The following is a 25,628-nucleotide window of genomic DNA, read 5'->3' on the forward strand; positions in this document are numbered from 1 at the left end:
TTTTTTCACAGGACAGGTATGGTAACTGACATTACTTATACAGTTATTTTGCCACTAGGTTGACTGTCAAGTCTTACCTTGTAGAAAATAAACTAAGGATAAGCACAAGCTTTCAATAACTGAACTTAGAAGAAAAACTACTTGAGCTTCTGGTGAGATGAAAGCAATATTTCCTGAGAAGATGCTCCTCAAAATGCCTTTTGCGCACACAGCCACAAAACAATGCACACACACTAGTCGGAGGCCACTTACCAAAGCATCAAGGAGCCGTGAAGTGCTCCGCTGTCGAACAAGTGCCGGACTCTTAGAAGAATTTCATGCGCACATGTTCCTGAGCGTGACCCAATTGTGCAATGGACTTTTTTGACTTTTCTGGGCAATTTCAGGTCGCTGTTGTTGTGCAGGGCGGACCAATAATTTAATGTCCATTACTTGCATGACATTTAACTCGTTCAATGCCAGATGTTCCTCTTAAAAGGGAAGAGCAGGTGCAAGACATTTTTGGTCATTTTCAATTTTATTATTAGTTCTGTAGCTATGTAGACATAAGGACATAACAAAAGAAAGCTTAAGCCTTCATCTCTCTTTAGTTACTAGTTTTTACCATTTGTCACGGTTAACCATTGCCCTCACTTGGGCCTGCTCGTTTGGCGCCAGCTGCTGCTCTTTCCCTGATTGGCTTCCCTCCTATTTGAACTCAGTGCTTTCATTCACTCCTTGTCAGTCTGTCAACGAACCTCTGGACTTGCAAGACTTATATTTTGACTCTGTCTGGTATCCTGCTCGTGTATCTAGTATCCGGTTTCGATCCCGCCTGTCTCGTCCTGTCCGGTATCTTGCTTGTGTATCCAGTATCCGGTATCGATTCTGTCTGTCTTGCCCTGTCCGGTATCTTGCCCCAGTGTACGGTATTGATCCCGTCTGTCCCGTCCTGTCCGGTATCTTCCTCCAGTATCCGGTATCCGGGATCAATCCCGTCTGTCCTGTCCGGTCTCTTGCTCGTGTATCCAGTATCAGGTATCGGTCCCGTCTGTCCCGTCCTGTCAGGTATTGGGTCGTGTGTCCTGTATCTGGTATGGATCCCGTCTGTCCTGTCCAGTTTCGATCTCGTCTGCTTCTGGCTTCCTGTTTTCCCGCGCCTGACTTCTCTGTCTCACTACTTCTGCCCAGCGATCGCCGAATCACTGGCGTTTGTGTTCACGCGCATGACTGCCCCATTCCCGTAAAATAAAGCTTGTGTGAAAACATTACGCGTCTGGGTCCTCCGTCTGTTCGGTTTCTGACACCATTGCTTAGTAAACGTTTTGAAGTTACTTGAAAATACTCAGCTTCTTGTGAAAGGATGCATTTAAGGAGAACTTTCACTTTGGTGCTTTTTGGGGGATTTGTGACACCTTCATTATCTAAACAATGCTTTCCATAAACACAAGTGCAATTTGCTCGTTAAATAAGATGTTGTTGCAAAAACACTGAACTTATGCATTAACTTTGCAAAAACTTTTCAGCACTGAATGTCTCTGTTAGCGTGATCACACAATTTTGTTCACTATGGCGATCCTTCTTCTGCGTGGCATTGTTTCCCCCCAAAAAAGCCTGTGTCGTTAGGGAAATGAGCGAAGAGCTGGTAAACTCTTCCAAGGATTTGGTTACTGCACTTGCTGCTTCTCCATACAGTACAACAGAGTGTATTCCAGTCCATTTCGAGCACTCACCCACTAGTGGTAGCGTGTGGAAATTCCCATTACTTAGATTTTCTCTTGTATATATGGAAGAGCTGCAACGATTAGTTGACATTGTAAACAAAAAACAATAATTGAGATGGTCGACGATGATTTCCACTGTCGACTATTGTCGGCCGACATGTTTTTCCAACAAGGTGAGACATTTCTACATAGACAGAATCTCTGCTGTGATTTGCTCATGTGGATTAGCATCTCTGTCTAGAGCGGTAACATAAACATACAGAAATGACGGCGTCAAAATCAAGTACACATAGCAAGACTTCTAAACTGTGAGAGCATTTTAGCCTGTATACAGCTAATAAAAGCCTTCTTGCAAAGTTTCCAAAGCAGACCTAGTATAACATAGCAGTAGCTTGGTTAAACCTGAACATTTAAAGAACACGTCAGACAGTTGAACAAAACTGAGTCTGACTCACCACTGGCAAGCAAGCTGGATAGGCTGGCAAACTCTTATATTAGTAAGTGGCTGGGGTTGCCAAGATGTCTCTCAGACGTGGGCCTCTTTGGTCGGAACATACTCCAACTGCCGCTGCATTCCAAAGAGATGGTGGTGACGGAAGTGATAAGGACTGAGCAGGAACGCCATACCATCAAAGCGGTTTCCCAGAGCATACAGGGCATCTGGACAACATGGGAAGGGGTCATGGACAGGCCTTTGTCGTGGCGCGACTTGTGGAAGATCCCTCAAGCCAGGCTCAGCTTTCTGATCCGGGCAACCTACAACACACTACCCTGCCCCCAAAATCTACATCTGTGGTTTGGCACTGATGCGATCTGCCCCCTATGTAGTACCATCAATGCGAGCCTTCAGCCTATCCTCTCAAGCTGCAAGAAGGCACATTCCCAAGGCCACTACAAGTGGCGGCACAATGCCGTCCTAAAGAAGGTGGCAGAGGTAGTCGAAGGTTGCAGACAGAAGGCAAACAGTCAGCCAGCTCCTCCATCAAATCACCTCATCCAGTTTGCAAGGGCTGGCGACAACGTTCGCAACAACACCACTTCCCCTCGCCTGTTACACTCTGGAAGGCTCCTCTCGCCCGCCAGCGAATGGAGAATGAAAGTTGACCTCAAAAGGCAGTTGCAGTTCCCCAGGGAGATCCCCGAAACATCATTGCGGCCAGACATTGTGCTGTGGTCTGTAGCCAGCAAGGCGGTCCCCCTGGTGGAGCTCACTGTCCCTTGGGAGGAAGGAATAGAGGCAGCATACGAGAGGAAAGGGGCGAAGTACGAAGACATGGCAGCCGAGTGCAGGGAGGCGGGCTGGAAAACTACAGTATGCCCAGTGGAGGTGGAGTGAAGGGGTTTTGTGGTCTCCTCAACCTCCTGCCTGCTCAGAGATCTTGGATGCACAGGAGCTGGCAACCGGAGAGCAAATAAAAAGCTGTCAGAAGAGGCGGAAAAGGGCAGCCTCTGGCTGTGGCTGCATAGGAATGACAGGAACTGGGGGCCTTCAAGCAACACTTAAGGCATCAGTGGGGTTGGCAGGGAGATTTCCCAGCTATCGCTCCGCCACCGGGAGATGCCCTCGGGTTAAAGGAGCGAAACATCAATGACCGGTGGTCCCCAGCTGATGACCCAGTCAGGCCAGAGTGTTCAGGGCACACGAGCATTCCAAAGGCGCCGGGGGAGGCGCGCCAGGCAGAAATGCCCAACAGGAAGACTACCATCCTGTATTTCCATTTGCCACTTTAATTTTAAAAAAATGTCTCGCCTCATCTTTACACTTTACACCAACTATATTGAATGGAAGCAGGAGACATTAAACAATAAAAATGTCAAAGTTCTTAGCGCGCTGGAGATACAGTATAGTATGTTTACAAGGAAGAGGAAGCGGGATTTCTTCCTTTGGGTGGATGGTGGTTGAGCTCTCACAGTGCCACATGCCGGTAGCGGAGGAAAGAAGCACTACAGTAAAGTCCTGTACTCGAAAAAAGATGCACAATACAAAATCCAACTCACAGCCATGTCCAAGTATTTTTCTACTGTTTTTCATAACTCGAATGTTCGTAAGTAGGGAAGCGTCTGTATTGGAACAGAAAAACATGGACAACAGGCGGCTCTTGAGGACCAAGTTGGCCACCTCTGCTATAGAGTATTTGTGGAAAATCTGAAAAAAAGCTTAGCGACGAATGATCACCATCAAACCTTAAGGAACTTGCTGTTTTGTCAGGAAGAATGGTCGAATATTTCTTTTTCAAGATGTACAAAATTTATAAAGGCATTTCCAAAAACATGTGGCTGTGATCACAGCAAACCGGTCCAATATTTTTTGCGACACTTTTATTTTTTTTTAATGCACAAGTTTTTAGCTATATTAGTTTTACCATTTAATCAGCACGTCTGTCATGAGCTCTCGCTCTACCAGTAAACAGCACCAATCATCTCCCTGCTCTTTCACTGCACCCCGATCAGTTCCACCTGTCTGTTCTTGTTTACCACCAGCTCTTTTGAATTCCCTGCCAATCAAGCTCTAAATAAACTTTCTTAACGTGACGCAATTGTCGTCCTCGTCTGTCTGATCTGTGACAACATCAATAATTTGTTAATCACACTACTTTTTCAGTTTTTATAAATGCACGTCATATTTATACACATATTTTAAGGAAGTATTTGCAAGTACTTTTGCGAGGCATTGTAACTGTCAAGTTCTCTGCTGCCCACTCTTATGCCGCATCATCAGTATTGTGTGAGCATAATAAGCACCGACATTATCCCGGGTCAGATAGGGTTGCTGTGCTGTGCCTTTAAAGGGAAATCTACCCGCAATTAACGCCTGAAAAGTGCAGCGGGCTCATATCTGTAAGCTCCGCATATTAAATTCCTGTCTATTTGTCGCTTCCTGTGAAGCCTTTATGGCTTCCTAACCTCACCAATTATTTCTTCATCTCGGGTTTTTTCCAATTGTCCTCAACCGGCGCGTTCCCATTTATTCCGCCACTGTGCCTTTTTTCGTGCCGCTGTTCCCATAATGTCACTCGCTGACGTCTGTCCGCACACGTTTGTCACGCCATTAAACGGCTAAAAATGGCAGAACCGAAGTGAGTACATTTACTTGCAGGCGACATTTGGTTTCAGATAGAAATTCAGCTTTTAGGGTCAATCCGGATATACTGCTGTCATGGCTAGCAGCAAGAGTTAATATGGTATAGCCCTTAAAGCGAGTTATTTGCAGTTTGTGTAATTGAGATCAAGGCTTGATATCAATGTAACAAAGTCGGAAAAACTGCAGAAGAAGGAATTGAGCGTGCATAAGGCATTGGAAGAACGATTAGATTTGAATGAACGAGAAATACGTTTATGAAAGTAGTAACTTGCCAAAAACACATTACAAGAAATGATGCCCCTACTTCCCTAGTGGTTAAGAAAATGTAACTTTATTATCCGGTTTATCGACAAAAAATAATCTGGGTTTGTCAGGTTAAGCACACATTTATATAGCCTTACAAATTCAAGGCATTGGTGAATGTTCTGTTTTTAAACTGAACATTGTCTGTATGTAAGCGTAGTCAGTGTGACAGGTTTCTGTTTAGTTTTCATATTTTACACATCAGGTTTACAAAGAGGTAAGATTGAAAATTGAAAATTCATGTCGGGTCGGGCCTAATATGTCAATCATTACAATCGGGTTTGGGCTGGCCATAGTTCTTTATGTGGCTTTGTTTTCTCTATCCAGCGACTGAGAGTGTGTGGGCAGCCCCTCGGATGACCGAAATTGTGTCATCAAGGTACAAGAGAAAAATTATTGCACAGTTCATGCATCGTTTATGCATAAGTTCAATGTTCTTGTATTAAACCTGTCACGAATATTAAAAAGCACTATTGTAAAGGTTCTGCTTGAAATGCATCCTTTCTCAAAAAGCCATTTTTCCGAAGTTTTCTTGGAAATGAATACTTTTCAAAAAAACTTCAGAACGTTCAACTGTTGTTAACTAAACAATGGTAAAGGCTAGAAACATACTTTTGTTCTAATGAGGGTTTAGAATTGCTTTTAAAATGCCTTATGACTATACAATTACAGAACAAAATTTTATGTAGGCCTTTAAAAATAATTCAAAATTGGCTGGTACGGGTACTTCCTATGGGAGAGAAACGTCTGGCATTGATCGAATTAAGATTAAAATTGATTTCCAATGTTAAGGTTGTCAGTTGTTTTAAGCTAGGTTTGGGTACTAAAGCCTTTGACAATATTTTGTCTGAATTTCTGTATCGGATGACACTAACGTGCCATCGTTTTTCAACGTTAGAACAGAGAAGAAAGTCGCAGCAGGCGTTGTTCGAGATGCAGAAAAGCTCCTCGTTGCTGGCTTTCCTCGCGTCTCCGTCATTCTGCAGCGTTGGTTTCTCAACCATCTGCTCAACTACGCCAGATAAACGTGACACCGCCACGGTGCGAGAGACCTGAAGGTGAACCGAGGCGAGCGGCACGCTAACTAGAAACGTCACGTTTTTCCGAGGCCGTCGTGAACTTGTTAGTCATGCTGTTTGTAGCCGGCGGCTCCACACAGAGGCGATCAATATTTTACACTGGCAAAGTTTTTTTCTTTCATGTCGCACCCTGGAGGTCTTTTAGACCTCAACCATCCTGTTTCTATTATTGATGAGCTAAAAAGAGTGTAAGAGTTTTCTTGCTAGTTTAGTTTTTATCAAACTAAATCTCATCTCATCTCATCTCATTAGCTGCACCGCTTATCCTCAGTAGGGTCGCGGGGGTGCTGGAGCCCATCCCAGCAATTATCGGGCAGTGGGCAGGGGACACCCTGAACTGGTTGCCAGCAAATCGCAGGGCACACAGGGACAGACAACTCACTCACTCATTCACACCTAGGGACAATTTGGACCGGCCAATTCACCTGAAATGCATGTTTTTGGAATGTGGGAGGAAATCAGAGTGCCTGGAGGAAACCCACGCAAGCATGGGGAGAACATACAAACTCCGCACAGGAAGTCTGGAGCTGGTTTTGAACCCACGCAGAAGGTTCCCATCACTTGAAGTGTGCCGCACATGCGCCAACCACTGCGCTGCCCTCAAACTAAATCATTTCAATCAATTTATTTGTAAAACACTTTTCAGGCAATAAAACATTCCAAGTGCTGTATAAAACCATACAGTGTACAATAAAATCCCCTTCTTTATCCCCACACAACAAACCGAAACTTGTAATACAGACACACACAATGGTTAAAGTATGATAAAAACAAAATAAACAGCAATAAAAATAAATTGTGATTATGACAAGGCATAGACTAACCATGTGAGGAAAGGGACCCGAGGCTGGGTTATCCACACTGAAAGGGATGGGAGCAGATGGCCTCAGGATTTCAGATATTAAATCACACTCCAAGATAAGGAAACACTGAAATGTCTCATCTCATCTCATCTCATTCGCTGCACCGCTTATCCTCAGTAGGGTCGCGGGGGTGCTGGAGCCCATCCCAGCAATAATCAGGCAGTGGGCAGGGGGACACCCTGAACTTATTGCCAGCCAATCGCATGGCACACAGGGACAGACAACTCTCTCGCTCGTTTACACCTAGGGACAATTTGGACCGGCCAATCCACCTGAATTGCATGTCTTTGGAATGTGGGAGGAAACCGGAGTGCCCGGAGGAAACCCACGCAAGCACGGGGAGAACATACAAACTCCGCACAGGAAGTCAGGTAGCTGGATTTGAACCCACACAGGAGGTTCCCAAGACCTTGGAACTGTGCCGCACACGCGCTAACCATTGCTCCGCCGTGCTGCCCACACTCAAATGTAAAAATAATAATTGATGCGGTAAAAATAAGGAGTTAGGCAGTTCAAAGCTAAATGAAAATGATCAGTTAAAAGCCATATTAAAAAGCCTTGAGTCTCCTTTTTAAAATAACAAGGGTTCCCACAGACCTGATGTCTTCCAGCAGACCAGAGCATTAGCATGCTTAGCGCATTGACAGCATAAACAACTACATGGTGTTCTTGTTGATAATTACAGGATTTCAGTGAGTTCTTAATGTATACTATAGTATTAAACTAATTTACACTGAGGGCCACACAAGCATAATAGCTGTACTAAAAGGGCCTGATGTAACTTCTGAATTATATGAAAAATACATGAACTACTCTTTGATGCGAAATAACCTTGGAATATATTACTTATTTAAGTCACAAAAATTACACTTGCATTAAAAAAGTAGCTTCACATACATGTTATAAACTAAACATAACAAAAAAACAAAATATTTTAGACATTTTGGGGGATTTTTTCCGATTCCACTCATCGGCACTGATTTGGAACCTGTAATTTGCATGTAATTTTGCTGATCCATCACTTAGTAAATGTAGTATTTGGTCAAAGCACTCTCAATCCAGGCAGCGCTGCGGCACAGTGGTTAGCGCGTGTGCGGCACCGTTTTGAGGTCATGAGATCGAAACTACTTTGTGGAGTTTGCATGTTCTCCCTGTGCTTGCGTTGGTTTCCTCCGGGCACTCTGGTTTCCTCCCACATTCAAAAAACATGCATGTCAGGTTAATTGGCCGGTCCAAATTGTCCCTAGGTGTGTCTGTGTGCCCCGTGACTGGCTGGCAACCAGTTCAGGGTGTCCCCTGCCCACTGCCCGAAGACACCTGGGATGGGCTCCAGCACCCCCGCGACCCTACTGAGGATAAGCGGTGCAGATAATGGATGGATGGACTCTCAATCCATTTATTTTTAGATGCTCAAACATTTTTGACTATCGCAAGCCGCAAACAATATGTGGCAGGCCACATTTAGCCCATGAGCCGTGATTTTGACACATATGCTCTAGTGCGTTCTTTTTCAACCACTATGCCGTGAGACCTTGTCCAGTGTACTGCAGATAATTGCACGATTTAATCTTTGTCGGAAAGCGGGCCACTGTTGAATATCTCTGCTTTCTTCCAGTGATGCGCTGAGTAAATAACCATATCAGTAAGTGGCAACAGAAAACAGGTTTTTTTTTTATATAGTAATGATCTGCCTATGAAGTAAAAACAGGAATATATGTTAAATAACTTATTTTTTGCTGAAACTGCTTAGGATTGCCCTGAAAAAAATGATAAATGATCTGACCTAAAATCATACTTATAATTTAGCTAATTTTACGTACTTTCCAAAAAAGAAAAAAAAAAGAAAAAAACATTAAAGCTTAGTAAACAATGATTATGTGCATTGCGAGATCATTTTTGTCAGGTTATTTTACAGATATCTTTTTTATTTACTAGTTATCTTCTAATGATAAGTGAAATAAGAACCCTAACCCTTAAAAAATCAGGTTAGAAGTAGGGTAAGAGTCTGAAATTACAGAATTATTTTTACCAAAATGAATAACCTGCATTACCTTCTATGCTAAAAGAACATTATACTGTCATGATTCGTTATCCTGGTTCCAGGAATTCATTTTTAAATATTTTAAACATACAGTGTGTGTCAATTTCATTCTGCTGGTTTCTGTTTTAATATTAAACACCTGCCAAGGAGATTATATAGGATGCCAGGGCTGTTAGTTATGTTGTCCATTATACCTCACTGCTGAGCATTATTTTGGCAACTAGGCACTGTTTACGTCATTGTCACAATTGGCCAAAAATGTTGCTGTTATTTGATACCCAACCCCTTTATGGTGCTTTTCTTCAACTTGGGTGATTTAGGAAAAAGAAGGGGCTCAGAAGAGAACCTTTAGAACAGATTGGAATTTTCCTAGCTTGAGGATTTTTGTACAGTCCTCTCCTGTTCTCATTGCAAGTCAAAATTCATTGATGTCTTTTCTCCTTATTTAGTGTGTACTACACTATAAACTTTCTCAGTGTGCCTCGTGATTTGTTTCATAAAAACAAGCCGCCTTGGCTCAAAAAAGGGAAACACTGCTCTAGTACAGAATAAATGTCGGTTCCTGTTTTCAGCACCAATGTTAAAGCACAATTTGAAAGAAAAGACTGGGAGTGCAACCAGTATTTGTCAGCGGCACCGGTCAACATAGCAGCAATTTTTATCAGGAACAAAACAGTGGCTGCACACTTGAGACCGCCAATTCAGCTGCGAGCAAGGCACTCAATTGACTGGTGTTTTTTTTCTTTTTTGCAGTGGAAGAGATTATGGATTACAATCAGCCTTACAACAGCCCCTCTTTATCGCTTTGCTGGATGCTTCTTAAGCTTTTCATTGTGTCAACCTCGAGGCGGTATTCGAGGAATGAATACATCTTAGAGTTTTAAATAGTGAAAAGGTTGTTTACATCTTGGTGCAGGTTCCACAGTTCAGTTGTTATCCAACACTTTGTTGTCAGACGGGCCAAGGCAAGAACTGTTTGCTGTTGGTTAATCTAGTGAAAAGCTTTCCACAACTGCCTTCTGGAATTAGATTTGGTCGTAAAGTGGAGGATGGCTTGCTCTACGATGATGATTGTACCTTCCCAAATTTAATTTTTAAAGGTCCTCGTTGATCAAATATACATTGCGGTTAAGGAGGCCGAGGTGAATATTGCAAGCCCTTAGTTTTCATCATTTTCATGCTAAATATTTTGATGCACCCGGACCTCTAATTATCGTTGTGCTGAATCCGTATCTGATTGATTTGGCAAGCAAAATGCCCCACAACAATTTCAGATGATAAAAATGTGCCAACACAGTATTTTGAAATAATTATAGTGCTGTAATCCCTTGTTTATGGCGGTTAATGTGGACCGGAATATGAAAAAAATCCATGAACTAAACCCCCCAGCAACCACCCCCCACCTCTATTTTCAACAGGGACTCTGCCATCCCCCGGTCATTGAGTCAGTACGACTGGGTTAATGGATCGCAGCTGCACAGGTACTTTTTATTTTAGGAGTAAAGAAAGTCGTTCAGCATGACACACATTTTCTTTACTGGGCCCTCGCTCTCAGCCACAGTCAACTAGGGATAATGGATCTAGGCCAAACAGGTGCAGCCCAACTTAGACAGACCACGAAGGCACACCTAAAAAAATTGTGCTATGTTGGCCCCCTGCTCTTAGAAATACCCGACCAGGGATAATAGATTGCGGCCACAACCGTGCATTTCCTTTTAGGCAGGCTAGAAGTCCACCTCTCCAGACAAAAGTGCCTTCTGCTGCAATATAGGATTGGGGATAAGGGATCAAATTGCAATTCATTTTAGATAGAAATAACGGCAACCAAAGAGCCACAAGCTCTGACAAAGGTGTGCTCTGCTGGCCCCCACTCACAATAAATGGCTAACCAGGGTTTATAGATTACGGCTGCGCGGATACGGTTCATTTTAGGCGTAAAGAATAGAAAAAAGAGCCACCACGCATGACACCAATTTGCTCTCTTGGCCCATGGTATCAGGAAAAGTTAACTGGGGTAAATAGATGGCGGCCAAAATACAGCAGTTCCTTTTTGTCGGGCCACAATGGCACAGTTTAAATGCCCCAAGAAATGCACTCTGTTGGCCCCTGCTCTCAGAAATGGTCAACAGGGAATAATGGATTGTGGCCACAACCGTGCATTATATTTAAGAATGACTCAACAAATGTGCCGTCTCCTTGTCACCCCCTCACAAAAATATGGGATTGGGGATGATGGATCGCGGCTGCACAAGTGCAGTTCATTTTAAACTGAAATGATGGCAAACAAAGAGCTGTAAGGCCTGACATAAGTGCACTTTGCCAGTTCCCGCTCACAGCGACATGCGGGCGGGGATAATAGCTGCTGCCAGGTTTTACGAAAATGTGCTCTGCAGGCCCGTAATTGCAGCAATATGAAATCAAGTATTATGGGTCGTCTAATTTGCTCTGAGACCGCGAAGTACAAAGCGCAAAGTAACGAGGAATTACAGCAGTTGTGGGCCCTGAGGGCCTGCAAGGCGTTTCCTGTCGGCCTAAAATATATCTGAATTATATGATATTATTTATATTTTGTCCATCAATACTTGTTAATTATTAACTGGTGCTGTTTTGTTGTTCTTTGCCTAAAAAAAGTCACAAATGATAGTAAACATAGAAGACAGTTCCAAATCGGCTGTCAGCTTTCTTACATTGCTTCGCCCCCGATTGCATTGCTTCCAGATGTGTGCTTTCATATCTGAGCATTCAATCAATCACATTTCAGGATTGCGTGTTGCTAGGCCTAGAAATCTGCCCATAGTCCTGCGATATTTTATGTGCAGGCGTCCCTGTGATATCGCTGTGAGCTCAGCCAATCAAATTCTAAATTGTTTCAAATTTGGATTCTGGCAGGCTTATAGAAACATTACAGCTTTCACAAACATCGGGAGAGGTAATTCACCAAAACAATACAGTATATTCAGCGTGTCCACTGCTTCTGTCAAATGGACATTTTCTGCCCTAAAAAGAGTAAAAACTTATGCCAGAAATACAACAGAACAGGCTTGACGTCAGGCTATCATAGTCAAATGTTTGTTCTGAGAATGAAAAAATAAGACTCTTCAAAGTGAATGTATTATTTTTCACTTGAAAGAGCATATTTAGTTAATTGAGTTGTTTTTCATCTCCAGGTCCCTCAGTGTATTTACTGTATTTATTTAATCTCAGCTCTCTTGCTCAAGGTTGAATAGGGATAACCCAAATTTTTAGAATAAATAATATTCTCCTATACCTATTGTTGCTCATTATAAAAGGTTATATGTTTTGTTATACTGTAATGCTTCGGGTTTGTTTTTTAATGCTTTTTCGTTTTGATTTCAGGACCCTAGATTTTGCTTTACATAATACTTTGTTGCCAACATTTGGACGTTATGGAACATTTCATTAAGTCACGGGTTGGCAACTCGAAATATTTTTGAAACAGTCTGTTTGTTTTATTGCACGACTACTGTATATGGATTAAGGACATGATCCATTTCACTTAACATGATACCATCATGTAGACGTCATGGAAAACTCCATTTATTTTCCAGTTATGTGCTCCAGAAATCATATATTTTTCCATTATCAAACCTTTTTGAAAAATCACCTGGGAGCCACTCTGTCAAACCAAAGACATTTGGCTCCAAGGCAAGTTTAACAGGTCGAGAAGTACGACTTTGTAGGCAATGGAAAGCATCCTCTTCTGCCTTTTGGTGCTTTTGTGGGGATTTGTTGAATTTGTGGCTTTTGGCTGAAAACGAATTCCGCATTCAAGATGTATTACTCAGACCACAACATCATTAGGCAGAGAAGCAGAAAAGGGGCAGTGCAAGTTTAAAAACCACGATTTCAAACAAAAAAGCATGTATTATTTCTGATAGTATCTTCTCCAGTCAAGTCAAAGTCATTTTTATTTGTAAAGCCCTTAATCACAAAGATTAACAATGCTGAGGCCGTTCTTATTTTTGAAGAGCAGGATGACCAGATGAGTAGGGTGCTGTATCTTAGTCAGATCAAGAGGATTCGCTTGCTACTGATAACCGTTTCATGTGGGGGTATCAAACCCCTACCCCAATAAACGTCCTGAAGAGAAACAGGCACCACCAGGCTGCAAATGCCCAAGACACACCACAGGAAGTGGTACCCCGACAGCCCTGGAGGTTAAGGGATCCGTTAACCACGATAGCTTTACTGAACTTTGCCGTATTGAACACTGCAACCAACTAAATGTTGAAATCTCCGACCGCATTAAGTCCGGCCATTTCTATTCCTCCAAGCATGTAAAGACCTCTCGTCTTGAAATAGTCCTTGTATAGGACTCGCCAATGTTTTGCCCCCTGGGAACAAGTAACTTTCCTCCTGCCTTTCTTTTCTCCCTCTTTTTTTTACGAGAAAGGATAAAAAGGCCATTGATCGATTTTCTGTTGCTCTGTGACCAAAAATAGTGTCGCCGTGCAGCAGGTTCCCTTGTGTCTGGCAACGGAGGAGAAAATACAACCATATAAACATCCAATTAACGTAGAAATGGATTGAGAATACGTGTACAAAGGCTTACGGAGCTTGGCTTGATTTTGTACAGTGTCCGCCCCACAAAAACATTTCATTATCCGACCAAATAGGAGGAGCAATATCCATTCTACAGGTAAAATGAAGACAAATAAAGAGGCATTAGCGTAATATCGACCAGGTTCAAAGATCAATATCTATTTGCAGAGGTGCGAGTAAATCGCGCCAGTAAATGTCAAGTTTTAACCTTCAAGTTTCAAACCAATCTCCAGTCACTGGGGGGTTGGGGAATCAGGCAATTTCAGCCAGTCCTTCACAAAATTTCAAGCAATTTGAGCCACGAACTTTGAATTAAAAAAAGAGGCAAATGTCAATCCATATGGTGAGAAGGAACAACATACACAACTCCCAGAAAGATTTCCAGATGTACAGTGCCTTGAAAGAGTATTGCCACCCCTCAAGACAGTTTGCCATATTGTCATATTTCAGGCTTCAAACGTTTACATGAAAAAAACCTCAAAATATTTTCTCCAAATCAACGATATGTGACACACAATTGGGAAAAGGAAACAAATGTATTCAACATTTTATATTGTGCAAAGAAATAAAAAAAATAAAAAGAGGCGTTGAAAAAATATTGCCCCCCTTTGAGTTGATACTTTGGCACAAGTCTTTTTGGATATGTCTCAATATGGTTTGCACTTCTTGAAACAGAAATATTTGCCCATTCTTCTTTACAAAACTGCTCAAGTTCCTTAAGGTTTGATGGTAATTGTTTGTGCAAAGCATTTTTAAGCTCTTCCCACAAACTGTTAGGAACGGAATCTCGGACCCAATTGCGTTCGTTTTAAAGGAATCTTTATTGGAATGAGTTGTCAGAGCTTGCTTTGGACGCCGGTGTTTGCTGGTCATCAGCAGCGTCGGACGGAATGGCAGTTCCGTGACAGGTAGGCAGAATCGATACAGCTTAGCGGACACCACCTTTAAGGCACAAAGAATTTTGGACTATCTGGCCTTATGTGAAAAAATAGTTAAGAAAACCCTCCAATGCGACAGATTTGACTGAGTTTTGCAAAGAGGAATGGGTCGAAATTCCTCCACAACGTTCTGAAAGACTCATTACCAATTATCGTAAACGGTTGATTTTTGTTATCACTGCCAAACATGGCCCAATTCTCTATTATATTCAGGGGGCAATTACCGTATTTTCCGCACTATAAGGCGCACCGGGTTATAGGGCGCACCCCCAAAAAATAGTTTTTGGTCCTATATTTTCCATACATAAGGCACACCGGATTATAAGGTGCTGCAATGGGAACGTCGACAAAACAGTCAGATAGTTCAGTCAAACTTATTACCCCCTTAACATTCCGAAAGCTTGCAAAGAAGCAAATACGTGTTTCGGACATTTACGGAAACAGTGTCTGTACGATGTCACCAATCACTCAAATGCATCGTTCCAAATATCATTCGGAAGGTTAAAGTATTGGGATTTAAGAAATGCCAAACATTTCTTAGTTTCCATTTTATTTTTTGCTGGCAACTGTGTGGACAGCAAAGTAAGAATTTTATTGTGCAGGAAAACTGGGTTCTTTACTGTGCATATGACAATAAACACTTTGAATTGAATTTAGTTTAAAAATTAGACTCATCACAGAAACATCAAGATCGTTCTAAAACAAGATACCGGGAAAATATAAAGCCGCATAGCTCACCTAAGTTCTCTTGCAGCCATCATGTTCAATAATGATACGTAACCATCGTCTTCTTACAACCGTGAGTGTAGTAAATCCAGGAGAGTAAAATATTTACAAATACAGAATAGTAAAAAATGTTTTCTCTATGCCGTAGTGCAACCCAACGTGTGATTCACATTCATCTTTTTTGGCCAATTGCAGGCTTTGTTTTGCTCCTTTAGCCTATGCGAGTCTGTAAATGATAAAAAGGATCCGCCCCCTTTACCTCCCAATAACTTTACCCAATAGTGACTAATTCAAATGATGATTGACACATTGGTTAGGAAATGAAATGCCGGTATATAAATCCCAGCATACACCGCGGACTACTTCGCCTTCAGGGGAAAATCTAGCCGGCGGCTGCTTGCCTTTGTCATGGACCAGAACAAGCACTCGGATCCAATAGCGTCAGTTAAAGGATTTATTTGGACAAGGTTCGGTGGAGCAGGCTTGGGACGTCGGCTCTTGGTAGCAGAAAGCCTCTTTGGACGATATGGCAACTCCGTGGTGAAACGCGTGACGAGTAACGTAGCAGGTAAGTCGGTGGCCGGGACGGAAGAGTAGATCGTAAACTTTTAACAGACAAGGGTCAGGCAACGAGAATCAGACTTGGAATACACAAAGGGATCGTGGTACCTTGAATGTTGGAGGCTCACTCAGGGAAACGAGGAGTACACTCGAACGTCCATCTCTGGACGCTGACAGCTTATGTAGAAAGCTTCCACCAATCAGGAAATCGCGTTCCAGCACACCAGCTGATTACCTCAGGTGGCTCCAGTTAGGTAATCACGACAGCCTTAGTTGCAAGACTTTGCGACTTAATATTGATCCATATATAAGGCGCACTGTATTATAAGGCGCATGGTCAGCTTTTGAAAAAAAAAAAAAGGCTTGTAGGTGCGCCTTATAGTGCGGAAAATATGGTACTTTTTTTGGTGCCTTGAATCAACATTTCAAAACGGCATTTTGCATTTTCTTGGCTTTGCTCTATATGATATTAAAATTGGTTTGATGACCTGAAACCTTTGTGAGTGCTAAGTATGAGAAAATGTACATAAATCAGGAAGGGGGCAAATACTTTTTCATGGCAGTGTAGGTAGATTTTTGGGTTTGCACATACCAGAAAAAATCAAATTGTAAAATTGCTGTGACATGAGTCACTCAAATATATTTGACCTGCTTTTTTATTTATCATTCCACACAGAGGGGCTCTATCCACTGGGCGATCCACGCTGTGCACAGCAAAGCAGTATAGAGGGACTGGAGGATGGAGAGGTATGATCCTTACAAGATCTCATTCAAAACATTTAACATCACCGACTACAAATATGGAGGCACCTCTTTACTGACAATTTGTTATAATATGAAATCATTCAAAACTAATTGGTCCGTTCCTGTCCTCAAAAAGCATGTAAACATAAAAAGATGAACGATGTAATGACATAAAATGTGAGTTTATTAGGAGCATTTACCATGGAAGCAGTCCCATAACGAACTGCAGAGTAGTTAGAAGGGAGTGACCGAGATCGCATACCTGTCAACTTAATTTTTTTATCATTAAGAATTGTTATAACGGTAAAACTTTTTTTGGAACAGGAAATAAAAATAAAAAACAAACTCATTTTTTTGTTAAACCGATCTCATATTGCCCTTTTCAGCTCTAACCCGAATCGTCTTGGTCACTGGTAGCAGACGACCATCATTGCAGACAGATAATATTGTTGCGGTGTTCTACACAGTCTGTCCTTCTGTCAGTAAATAGGTGCCATGTTGTGTTTGTAAGGTTTATTTCCACTTAATAAGGGAAATTGCAATCATCAATTTGGGGTGTGATTGGCAGTAATGCGGATCGATCCAAATATCAATATTATCGATACTGAGCTAGTACTTGGATCGGATCTATACTATAATTTTGGGATCCATACTGGGTTGCCATTGCTACTGTTGCTATGATAATGTTCTTTGTGGGTTGTAAGGTTTTGCATGCATCATAACTTTCTAATTTGATCCAATTGTGTTTACACAATTGTCTTGTAAACATTGTTATAGAGTATTTGTATTTTTGGTACATAACAAGCTTTTTTTGGTTTCTCTCTTGACTTTTGTTTTATTATCTGATTTAAAAAAACAGAACAGCTCAAAATATTTTTGGTGTTTTTAATCATAATTCTAAACTCATTCGATGAGGGAAGGGTTAAGTTATGTAATGATAATAACATTTCTTGGCAAAAACGTATCAGAGCGGATCAGCATTAATCGATTCTACCCTGTATTCACTTGGATCGGATCAATACCAAAAATACCTGTATCGCCAACCCCTAATTTGCACAGGTTGACACATGAGATTGAGAGACTGTTGATGATAGGTAAGCACTTACCATAAACTTAAAATAAATGTTACTGTAACTTTGAACATATGAACATACACCCAAAACATTATACAGCACAATTTTTGGGGGCTGTAGTCATTTGTATGAGCAAACTGGGAACAGCTGATGCTGACGGTGAGCAGTCAAGAGTGGTAAGCGTTCTCGAACAGTCTTTAGTGGTAGCCTCTGGGAATGCTTGTGACCTTGATTTTCTTTCGTATGGGAAGAAAGATCTCTCCTCAGAATAAAATATACAGTAATCCCTCATAGAAACCTTATTTATTCATTCATTTCAATACTGTATTATTAAAACCAAAGAACAAACCCGATTTACAGGCTCAAGCATTTTTTTAACAAATAAAAGTACTGTACTTAAACATAAACATTTTTAAAAAATTACTTCTGTACTGTCAATTTATAATTTTAAAAGAAATCTTTTGCACAAAGGGGTGGAATTGATTTCAGCAGACTATGTTTTTACTCTGCATAATACTTTGTTGCCAACATGTGGACGTTATGTAAAACTTCATATAGGCAGTGGTTGGCAACCAGTAATGTTGAAAGAGCCATATTGTACCAAAGTAAAATAAAAACAAAATATGTCTGGAGCCACAAAAACATTGAAAGCCTTAATTATACACTGTCTCTATCTTTATTCATAGGAAAATGTGAAGAATGTATTCTATAGAAAAAAACTATATGTCAGGACAAGAATGGAGACCCACTTGCGTGCGTTTCTCTTAGTTTTATTGGGAAGAAGGGAAAGGAGTGCACACATGATCCGGAGATCGCTGGTAGCGGGGAGTGGGTTGCAATCATCAATCACGGAAGTGGGACTTCCATGGCGAGCGATGGCGGTGTCGGAAACGGAAAAAAGTCGAAGGCCAGGAGAGGAGAGTAGACATGGTTGAGATCAGAAAACGGATTGTTATTCGGGGCGGGAGAACAGACGAGGTCGAGATCAAAACAGGTCGTAATTCGGGAGACAAACAGGAGCAAAAACACGGGATAGGCGAAAAAAGGGCTTGCCGTGTAAAAACAGAGATTCGCAGACGGACCGACAAAAGTGGACTGAGAGGACGGAGTTTAAATACTGACAGGGAGCCAATCTGTCAACAAGCTGCAGCTGGCACCTCACGAGCAGGGCCAATTGGGTGCCATGGCAACCGTGACACACGGGCGGGGGCCAATTGGGTACCATGGCAACCGTGACACACTATCAAGCATTTCTGGAAAAGCACCAGGGAGCCACTAGGGATGGCCAAAAAGCTGTATGCAGCTCGTGGGCAAGTTTAGCAGGTAAAGAGAGGTCCAACTTTGTTGGCCATACAATGCATCTTTCTCTGCCTTTGGTGCTTTTTCAGTCCAAAGCGTTTTGTCGACATGATTGCTTTCACAGAAATTTAAAATTTAGAACGATTTGCGCATAAATAATGTTGGTTCGTCAAGCTCTTTTACGTACGTACGTACGTATACAACTGAGACTGCAACGTCATTGACACACATGCAGAAACGGGCAGAAAAGGCGTGGGGTGACTGTTTAGCCAATCAGAATGCAGAACACAACGCTCACTGAAAATCCGCAAAGTATCAAAAACGCGAAAAGTAAACCACAATACACAGGGTTGGGGGGTAACGGGATACATATAACAGCGTTGCGTAATAAGGATACAAAAAATGTAATTGTATTTTATTACAGTTAGAAAAAAACATAATCAAATTACATGTACATTTACTTAAGCCAAGGATTACTTTGCGGGAATACTATTTATTTAAAACTATATTCAGACATACATAATGCACCGATAGTCTCAAAATTTCAATCACTGACATTTGAGAGACAGAGATTTGGCGAGCGCGTTGTAGTAATGTCTGTATCTGTTGCACAAATGGTACAGACGGCCAAGACAAAGCCTGTGTTGTAGCTAAAAGCACTTCTCTTTTTGTCTGCATTCTATTTCTCTTTTAATGTAGCACTCATTTTGTTGAATTGGCATGAGCCTGCAGTTTCTTGAGGGTAGCGCAGTTGTGCTCTACTGATGCGTTCAGGGACATTTAGTTTATACGATCGTCTAATTTTCAATTGGTGTTCAAAATCACTATATGATCACTGTATTGCTATATTCAGAATGTTACACTTAGCCCAGTAAATGTGAATTTTGTCAGGAGGTTTGGCATTCCCACTTCAAACAAGTCAAACTCGAACTTGGACACGCGACATCCCATAGTTTGTTGAAAGTTTAAAACAATATTGGCCCCTCAATGACATATTTTTTATATTTTATATGTATATTATTTTATGGTAGAAATGTAAGCACTTTTTTGTAGGACTTCAACTAACTACATGACCTTGGTTTCCTCCAATTTCTTTTCAAGGTTATATTTAGTAATTTTAGTCAAATTTATACTATGTTTGTTTGGCCTTTGTTTGCATATTTAGTATTGCAATATTCAAAAGTAATCAAGTTATTCTGATTAGGTTACATTTTGAACCGGTAACTAGTAACTGTATCGAATTACATTTTGAAAGTAACACTCCCAATCCTGGCAATAAAGCAACGGGTTACTGTATCAAAATCCTTGTGCTTAGAGTTGCTAATATGAAGAGGTACGACTGTATAGTATTGCTTTCAAGAAAGCTGCTGACCAGCCCAATTTTTGATTTCTCCTAAATGTTAGAGTCCCAAATGCCGGACGCGCGTGCTGCTACTGGTGGTGCACGGGGGCAACATCCTGGACACGGTGGGGGGCGACCCCACCACCAAGGCGGGCGATGTTGCCACCCTGGCGTCGGTGCTGGAGAAGGTGACCAGGGCGCACTTTCAAGCGGCCGCCGAGCACGTCACGATCAAAATGGTGCCGTGCCCTGCAGTGTGCGCCGATGCTTTCTCGCTAGTGTCCAAGTGAGTCTTTGAATTTAATTGAATTGTCTTTAATGTCATTGATATCCATGTTGTGAATCAGTGTATGGACATAACCAGCCTATTTTGGGGGGTGCTCAAGCACTCCCAAATTCAACCTAGGCACATTTTTAAAACTCTTTTCCTTAAATATAATGAAAGACATTAGCTTAAATATAAAAGAGTAAACCAAAACAAAAATGTGAACAATGCAGCGTTGTAAAATACACCACTACCTTAGAATGGTTCAGTCCCTTTGATTCCTAGCACCGCACTCGAACCCCAAACCACCCCCCCCCCACCACCACCACAACCCCCCCCCCCCCCCTTCTTTTGTTCTAATAGCGGAGGCTCCAGTGTATTACGGAGAGAGAATATTATTATAGAAGCCAAAAAGTGCCGTAATTCAATTTAAAAAAGGAACATTTATGATATATTTTTGTGGATGAAAAAAAATCTACACAGAAAATAAAATGTAGTGCTCTTTCTTTTTTGTTTTGTATGATAAATCCAAATATAGTAGGAAAAGAGTATTTTACACACTTGCAGATGTATAGCATACATTTGTATGTATTTTTGTTTATTGATAACTATTGACAAACAATTTGTTTTTTTTTCATTGTTTTTTTATTACGCAGTTTTCTGTTGTTTTGTGCACTATTTTTCCATCTGTGGAAAATTTCAAAATTTTAATAATGGGGGAAATTAATAATGTATGTGAGGAATCTGCTTCATCAATCGCAAAAATAATCGACCGATTCATAGATTGTGAAAATAATCTTTATCTGCCTCACATTGATACTTCTACATTTTAATATTTCTTACCGGGGCCGTCTTTTCAAAGATTCATTTAACCTTAGGGCGTTTTTCAAAACGCGAATGTGAATAAATGCTTCCTGGCAGAAATCTCACTGCAGACCTGATGCTAATTGATGTTTGATTTGCATTCATCTCTCTTTTGTGGCATTTTTGTCCTAACGGATGCAGACGGCTGGTGTCAGCTCGTCTTATGAATTATACAGCCTCACATCCACTGAGACACTATTTTCAAAATGATTAATTTGCAAAGCTCTTTTGTTGAATATACCAGGACAAAAAAGGCTTTTATGACTTTATATGTTTTATTTTGTTTTTGAAACTGCTAATGGTTTCACATTTGGACTGCGTCGTTTGGTTTTACTGCTCAGTTTGTTTTGCTTGAATGGTGTCTGACTGAATGTGTTTGGTAGCAAAAGTACAGTATTCCTTTTGGTGCTGACTTTGAGTTGTTTTGAGTTGCATGAAATATGCAAATAGATTTCTGTTGGAATCAAAAGTTTTTATGTGAATCCCAAAACTGTTTTGCATGCAAAATTATCCTCACTAATAAACGTTTTAGTCAATGAACTGGGGCAAGGTTCGTGTCTGGTATGTCACAGTCTGGTTACAAATACATGAACCTACATCTTATCAATCCTTTGATTGGCAGAGCAAAAAAGCAAGATATAAACTGTAGCATAGAAAGAAAATGCATGTTGTTTTCTTACTTTAACTCAGGGGTCTCCAAGTGCCGGATCATTGAGATTTACTTGTAGAAATGATTCTTTAGCGGTTTCACGCAACACTTTATAAAGGGATCGGGGGGGATCAAGGAGAGAGGAAAGAACAGCGTTCCGGTGCTCGATGGGCAGGTGGAACAGGAAGCCCCCGCGGCCGGTGACAGGTGGCGAGCCGGACAGTCAGGGCCGGAGAACGGAGTGTGGTCGTGGATCGGAACTAGTCGGGTAGCCGGCACAGGAGAACTGAGCGTGGTCGAAAATTGGAACAAGTCAGGTAGCCGAGACAGGAGAACAAAGCGTGGTCCGGGATCGGATTAAGTCGGGTAGCCGAGACAGGAGAACGAAGCGTGGTCGGGGATTGAAACAAGTCGGGTAGCCGGGACAGGAGAACGAAGTCTGGTCGAGGATAGGAACAAAATGGGTAGCCGGGACAGGAGAATCAAGCGTGGTCGGGGATTGGAACAAGTCGGGTATCCGGGACAGGAGAACGAAGCATGGTCGGGGTTCGAAAGCAAGTCAGGGAACCGGAGACGACCGGGAAGCCAGGTGAAACAGGAAGCTCCCGCTGTCAGTGACAGCTGGCGAGGCGGACAGTTCGCTGACGGACTGACTAAGAGTGACCAGAGAGGAAGCCCCTAAATAGGGATAGGGATAATTAGTGCACGAGTGGTAGATGGGGCTGAAGGAGTGAGCGCAGGTGAGGGTAATCAGCGGGCAACTGACATGGATCTTGAAATTGACTGAAGTCATTTAATCCTGCTTCCAGTAATTAACCTAGTAAGAATAAGTATGATAAGTTGTTATTTTATAAATGCATATAAAACTGGGTGCCCTTTGCACTAATGAGTAACAAAAAGTAGCTCCCTGCTTGAAAATGGTTGGAGACCCCCGCCCTAACTTATAAAATTTTGCGCTATTCCTTTGGAATAAAATCAATGATAGAAATCTTATCCTTCATTAAGAAAAAAGTCGATGAAAAAAATACTGGTGGCTGTTAAGGATATTTTGTTATCATTACGCTAAAGCTGAGATGATCAGAGAGAGAGGCAAATGTAGTTTTAAACTATTCACTGCGCAGTGGGGAGAATCTGGTCGAGTCTCACACGGTGCCCACGCAGCCAACGGGTTTCATTCAAATTTCACGCATGTGCAGAAATCATCAATGACGTCACAAATACGTCTTTCCGTACATACAAAGAAAAATAACTGTGTGTATTAAAATCAGACTATGTGTGTGTGTTTCAATGATTGTTTATACATTTAAAATACAAAAATAGTAAATACAAATAGGAAAATACAAGTTAAAATGTGAGTTAAATTCATCAGGATTATTTGTGACATAGAACCCAGAGAAATACACAATTAACTAAATATGATCTACTTTACAGTGGCTTGACTTGCTGTTAGCCTTGCTCTCACTATCGCCCTCTGCCATGAGGCAAGATAATTGCAAACCTCACTCTGCATCTGCAGAAACTCAGCACAGTAGTGAGTTACATTCAAATTGCATTAATAATATTTATCAACTAATGTGAATATTAAGCCATTTTGAAAAAGCAAATGTAAAATGTGAATTTAAATGAGAAAGACCTTGAACACTGAATAAATATAACCATTTAATGTTTTTTTAATCCTATGTTAAATTTTGACTTCCGCTCTGCACATCACTGGTTTGATTACAAAATTTGGGTCAGTTATTTAATCTAAGGTTCCAATGGTTAGTAGGGTTTTAGTTAGACATTTAAGGTTTCAACACAGAATTCGGCAGAGATGGGTTACATAGTGTACGATTGTTAATGGTTCAAAAGACAAGCGAGAGTTTTAAATCAAGATATCAAGGTTAAGGCTTTAGAATATGACTTACACAAACGATTAAGCTCATTTTTCAGAGCAGTGGTAGAAAATATAGTTGGTTTTGAAACAGAAAATTTCAAGCGATGGTACCAGCCTCAATGTAAGGTTTTAACCCCCAGTTTGGGCTACAATTGAGGTTTTAAGATGATGGCTAAGAAGCCAGGGTAAGTAAGTAAATTGTTGTGGTCTTTTAAAAACATAAAATTTTATTTTTTTATGCAGGAAGAAAAAAATGTTATTCACCCCAGCCTCCCCCCAAACGTTTGGAAAAAAAAAAACATTTTTTAAACCAAAGCAAAAATGATAACTCTTTAAATAACCGGTTAATAAACCACTGTATCCCACTGCTGCATCTCCTATTCACCTCCACTTGTTTCCTGACTTGTTGAGTCACCTAGGAGTTGAAAGTAAACAGAAATGGCTAAAATCATATGAAGATCCATACTGAAGAACAAAAATACACATGCACGCACTAACTAACTAACTGACCGACCGACCGAGCCAACATGTTTTTGCATAAATTCTTTATATGTTTAATCGGTATATTCCAATTGTTTTGTGAGATAATGCATTTTAAGGATAGTGTGACTTTTCTTTGTCAACCTAAACATTGATGTCATTGGAGAAACACCAGCATCCTAGCAAGCCAGTTGCCATATTGTTATACATGTTAATTAGTCGAAGACGTTACGAGTGTTCTAACCCAAGTTTTGGTAGCTTTTGTGGAGAATGCCTAGCCATTATGTCCCTGGGAGAGGCATCAATGGTACAACAAAGGGCGAGGAGCCAAAAAGGGGCTAGCCGGCTGAAAAACACACAGAGAGCTGCCAATGGGGGGCCAGCCAGGATTAATCAATGAAAGGTGGCCACAGCCTCGGCGGAAACCTCAGGCAGGCTGACCGCAAATCACGCAGTGAGAAGCTAGACAAACCAGGAACTTTTTAATTCAATCATAATTGAATTCATTTGGTCCCCTTATGGAAATTAATTTTCACCGACTGTAACGGGGGGTGCTGTCGCAGCACCTGGTAATCCTAGGCAGCTCGTATATGATTACTAACCAGGCCCTACCCTGCTTGGATTCCTGAAGTTGACCATTCTCAGGGTGGCATGGCTGTAAACAGGTCAACCAACAACGAAAAGAGCAACTGGAATAAACAAACCAACGAACACAGCAAAATAGACTCTAATGTCAAGTCAAGTCAAGTCATTTTCATTTGTATAGCCCTTAATCACAATAAGTCTCTAAGGGCTTCACAGATTAGTACACTATGTTACACAGACTATTTTTCAGCCGTCAAGAAGAGTAGGTTATTATTCATATGCAATGGAGTAGAAGTGAGTTTTAAGTTTAGATTTAAACATTTCCAGTGAGGTTGCAGATCGGATCTCAGGGGGAAGAGCATTCCACAGCACCGGTGCCCGGATGGAGAACGCTCTCGAACCAGCAGAACACTTCTTTGCTCTCGGGATCACCAGAAGACCGGCACTCTCAGATCGTAGGCTTCGGATTGGGACATAGGGGCAGATCAGATCTGAAAGATAAGAGGGAGCAAGTCCATGTATGATTTTGTACAATACTAAGAGAACCTTGAAGTCACATCTTTGGCTAACTGGGAGCCAGTGCAAGTTAGCC

General features: G+C 41.4%; 1 protein-coding gene across 3 annotated transcripts in view; it reads left to right on the forward strand.

The window, feature by feature from the left end:
- pitpnm3 (PITPNM family member 3) overlaps positions 1-25,628 on the forward strand; it is a 161,381-nt gene that overhangs the window by 69,997 nt on the left and 65,756 nt on the right. For all 3 annotated transcript variants that reach the window (XM_088345163.1, XM_088345164.1, XM_088345165.1), the window contains 2 exons: positions 16,536-16,606; positions 20,380-20,603. In XM_088345163.1, coding sequence (XP_088201289.1) covers positions 16,536-16,606; positions 20,380-20,603 — 295 coding nt within the window. The remainder of the gene's footprint in view (positions 1-16,535; positions 16,607-20,379; positions 20,604-25,628) is intronic.

This window comes from Urocampus carinirostris, chromosome 10 (assembly GCF_059441175.1).
Source record: "Urocampus carinirostris isolate Australia breed hairy pipefish chromosome 10, RoL_Ucar_1.0, whole genome shotgun sequence".
Lineage (NCBI taxonomy): Eukaryota > Metazoa > Chordata > Actinopteri > Syngnathiformes > Syngnathidae > Urocampus > Urocampus carinirostris.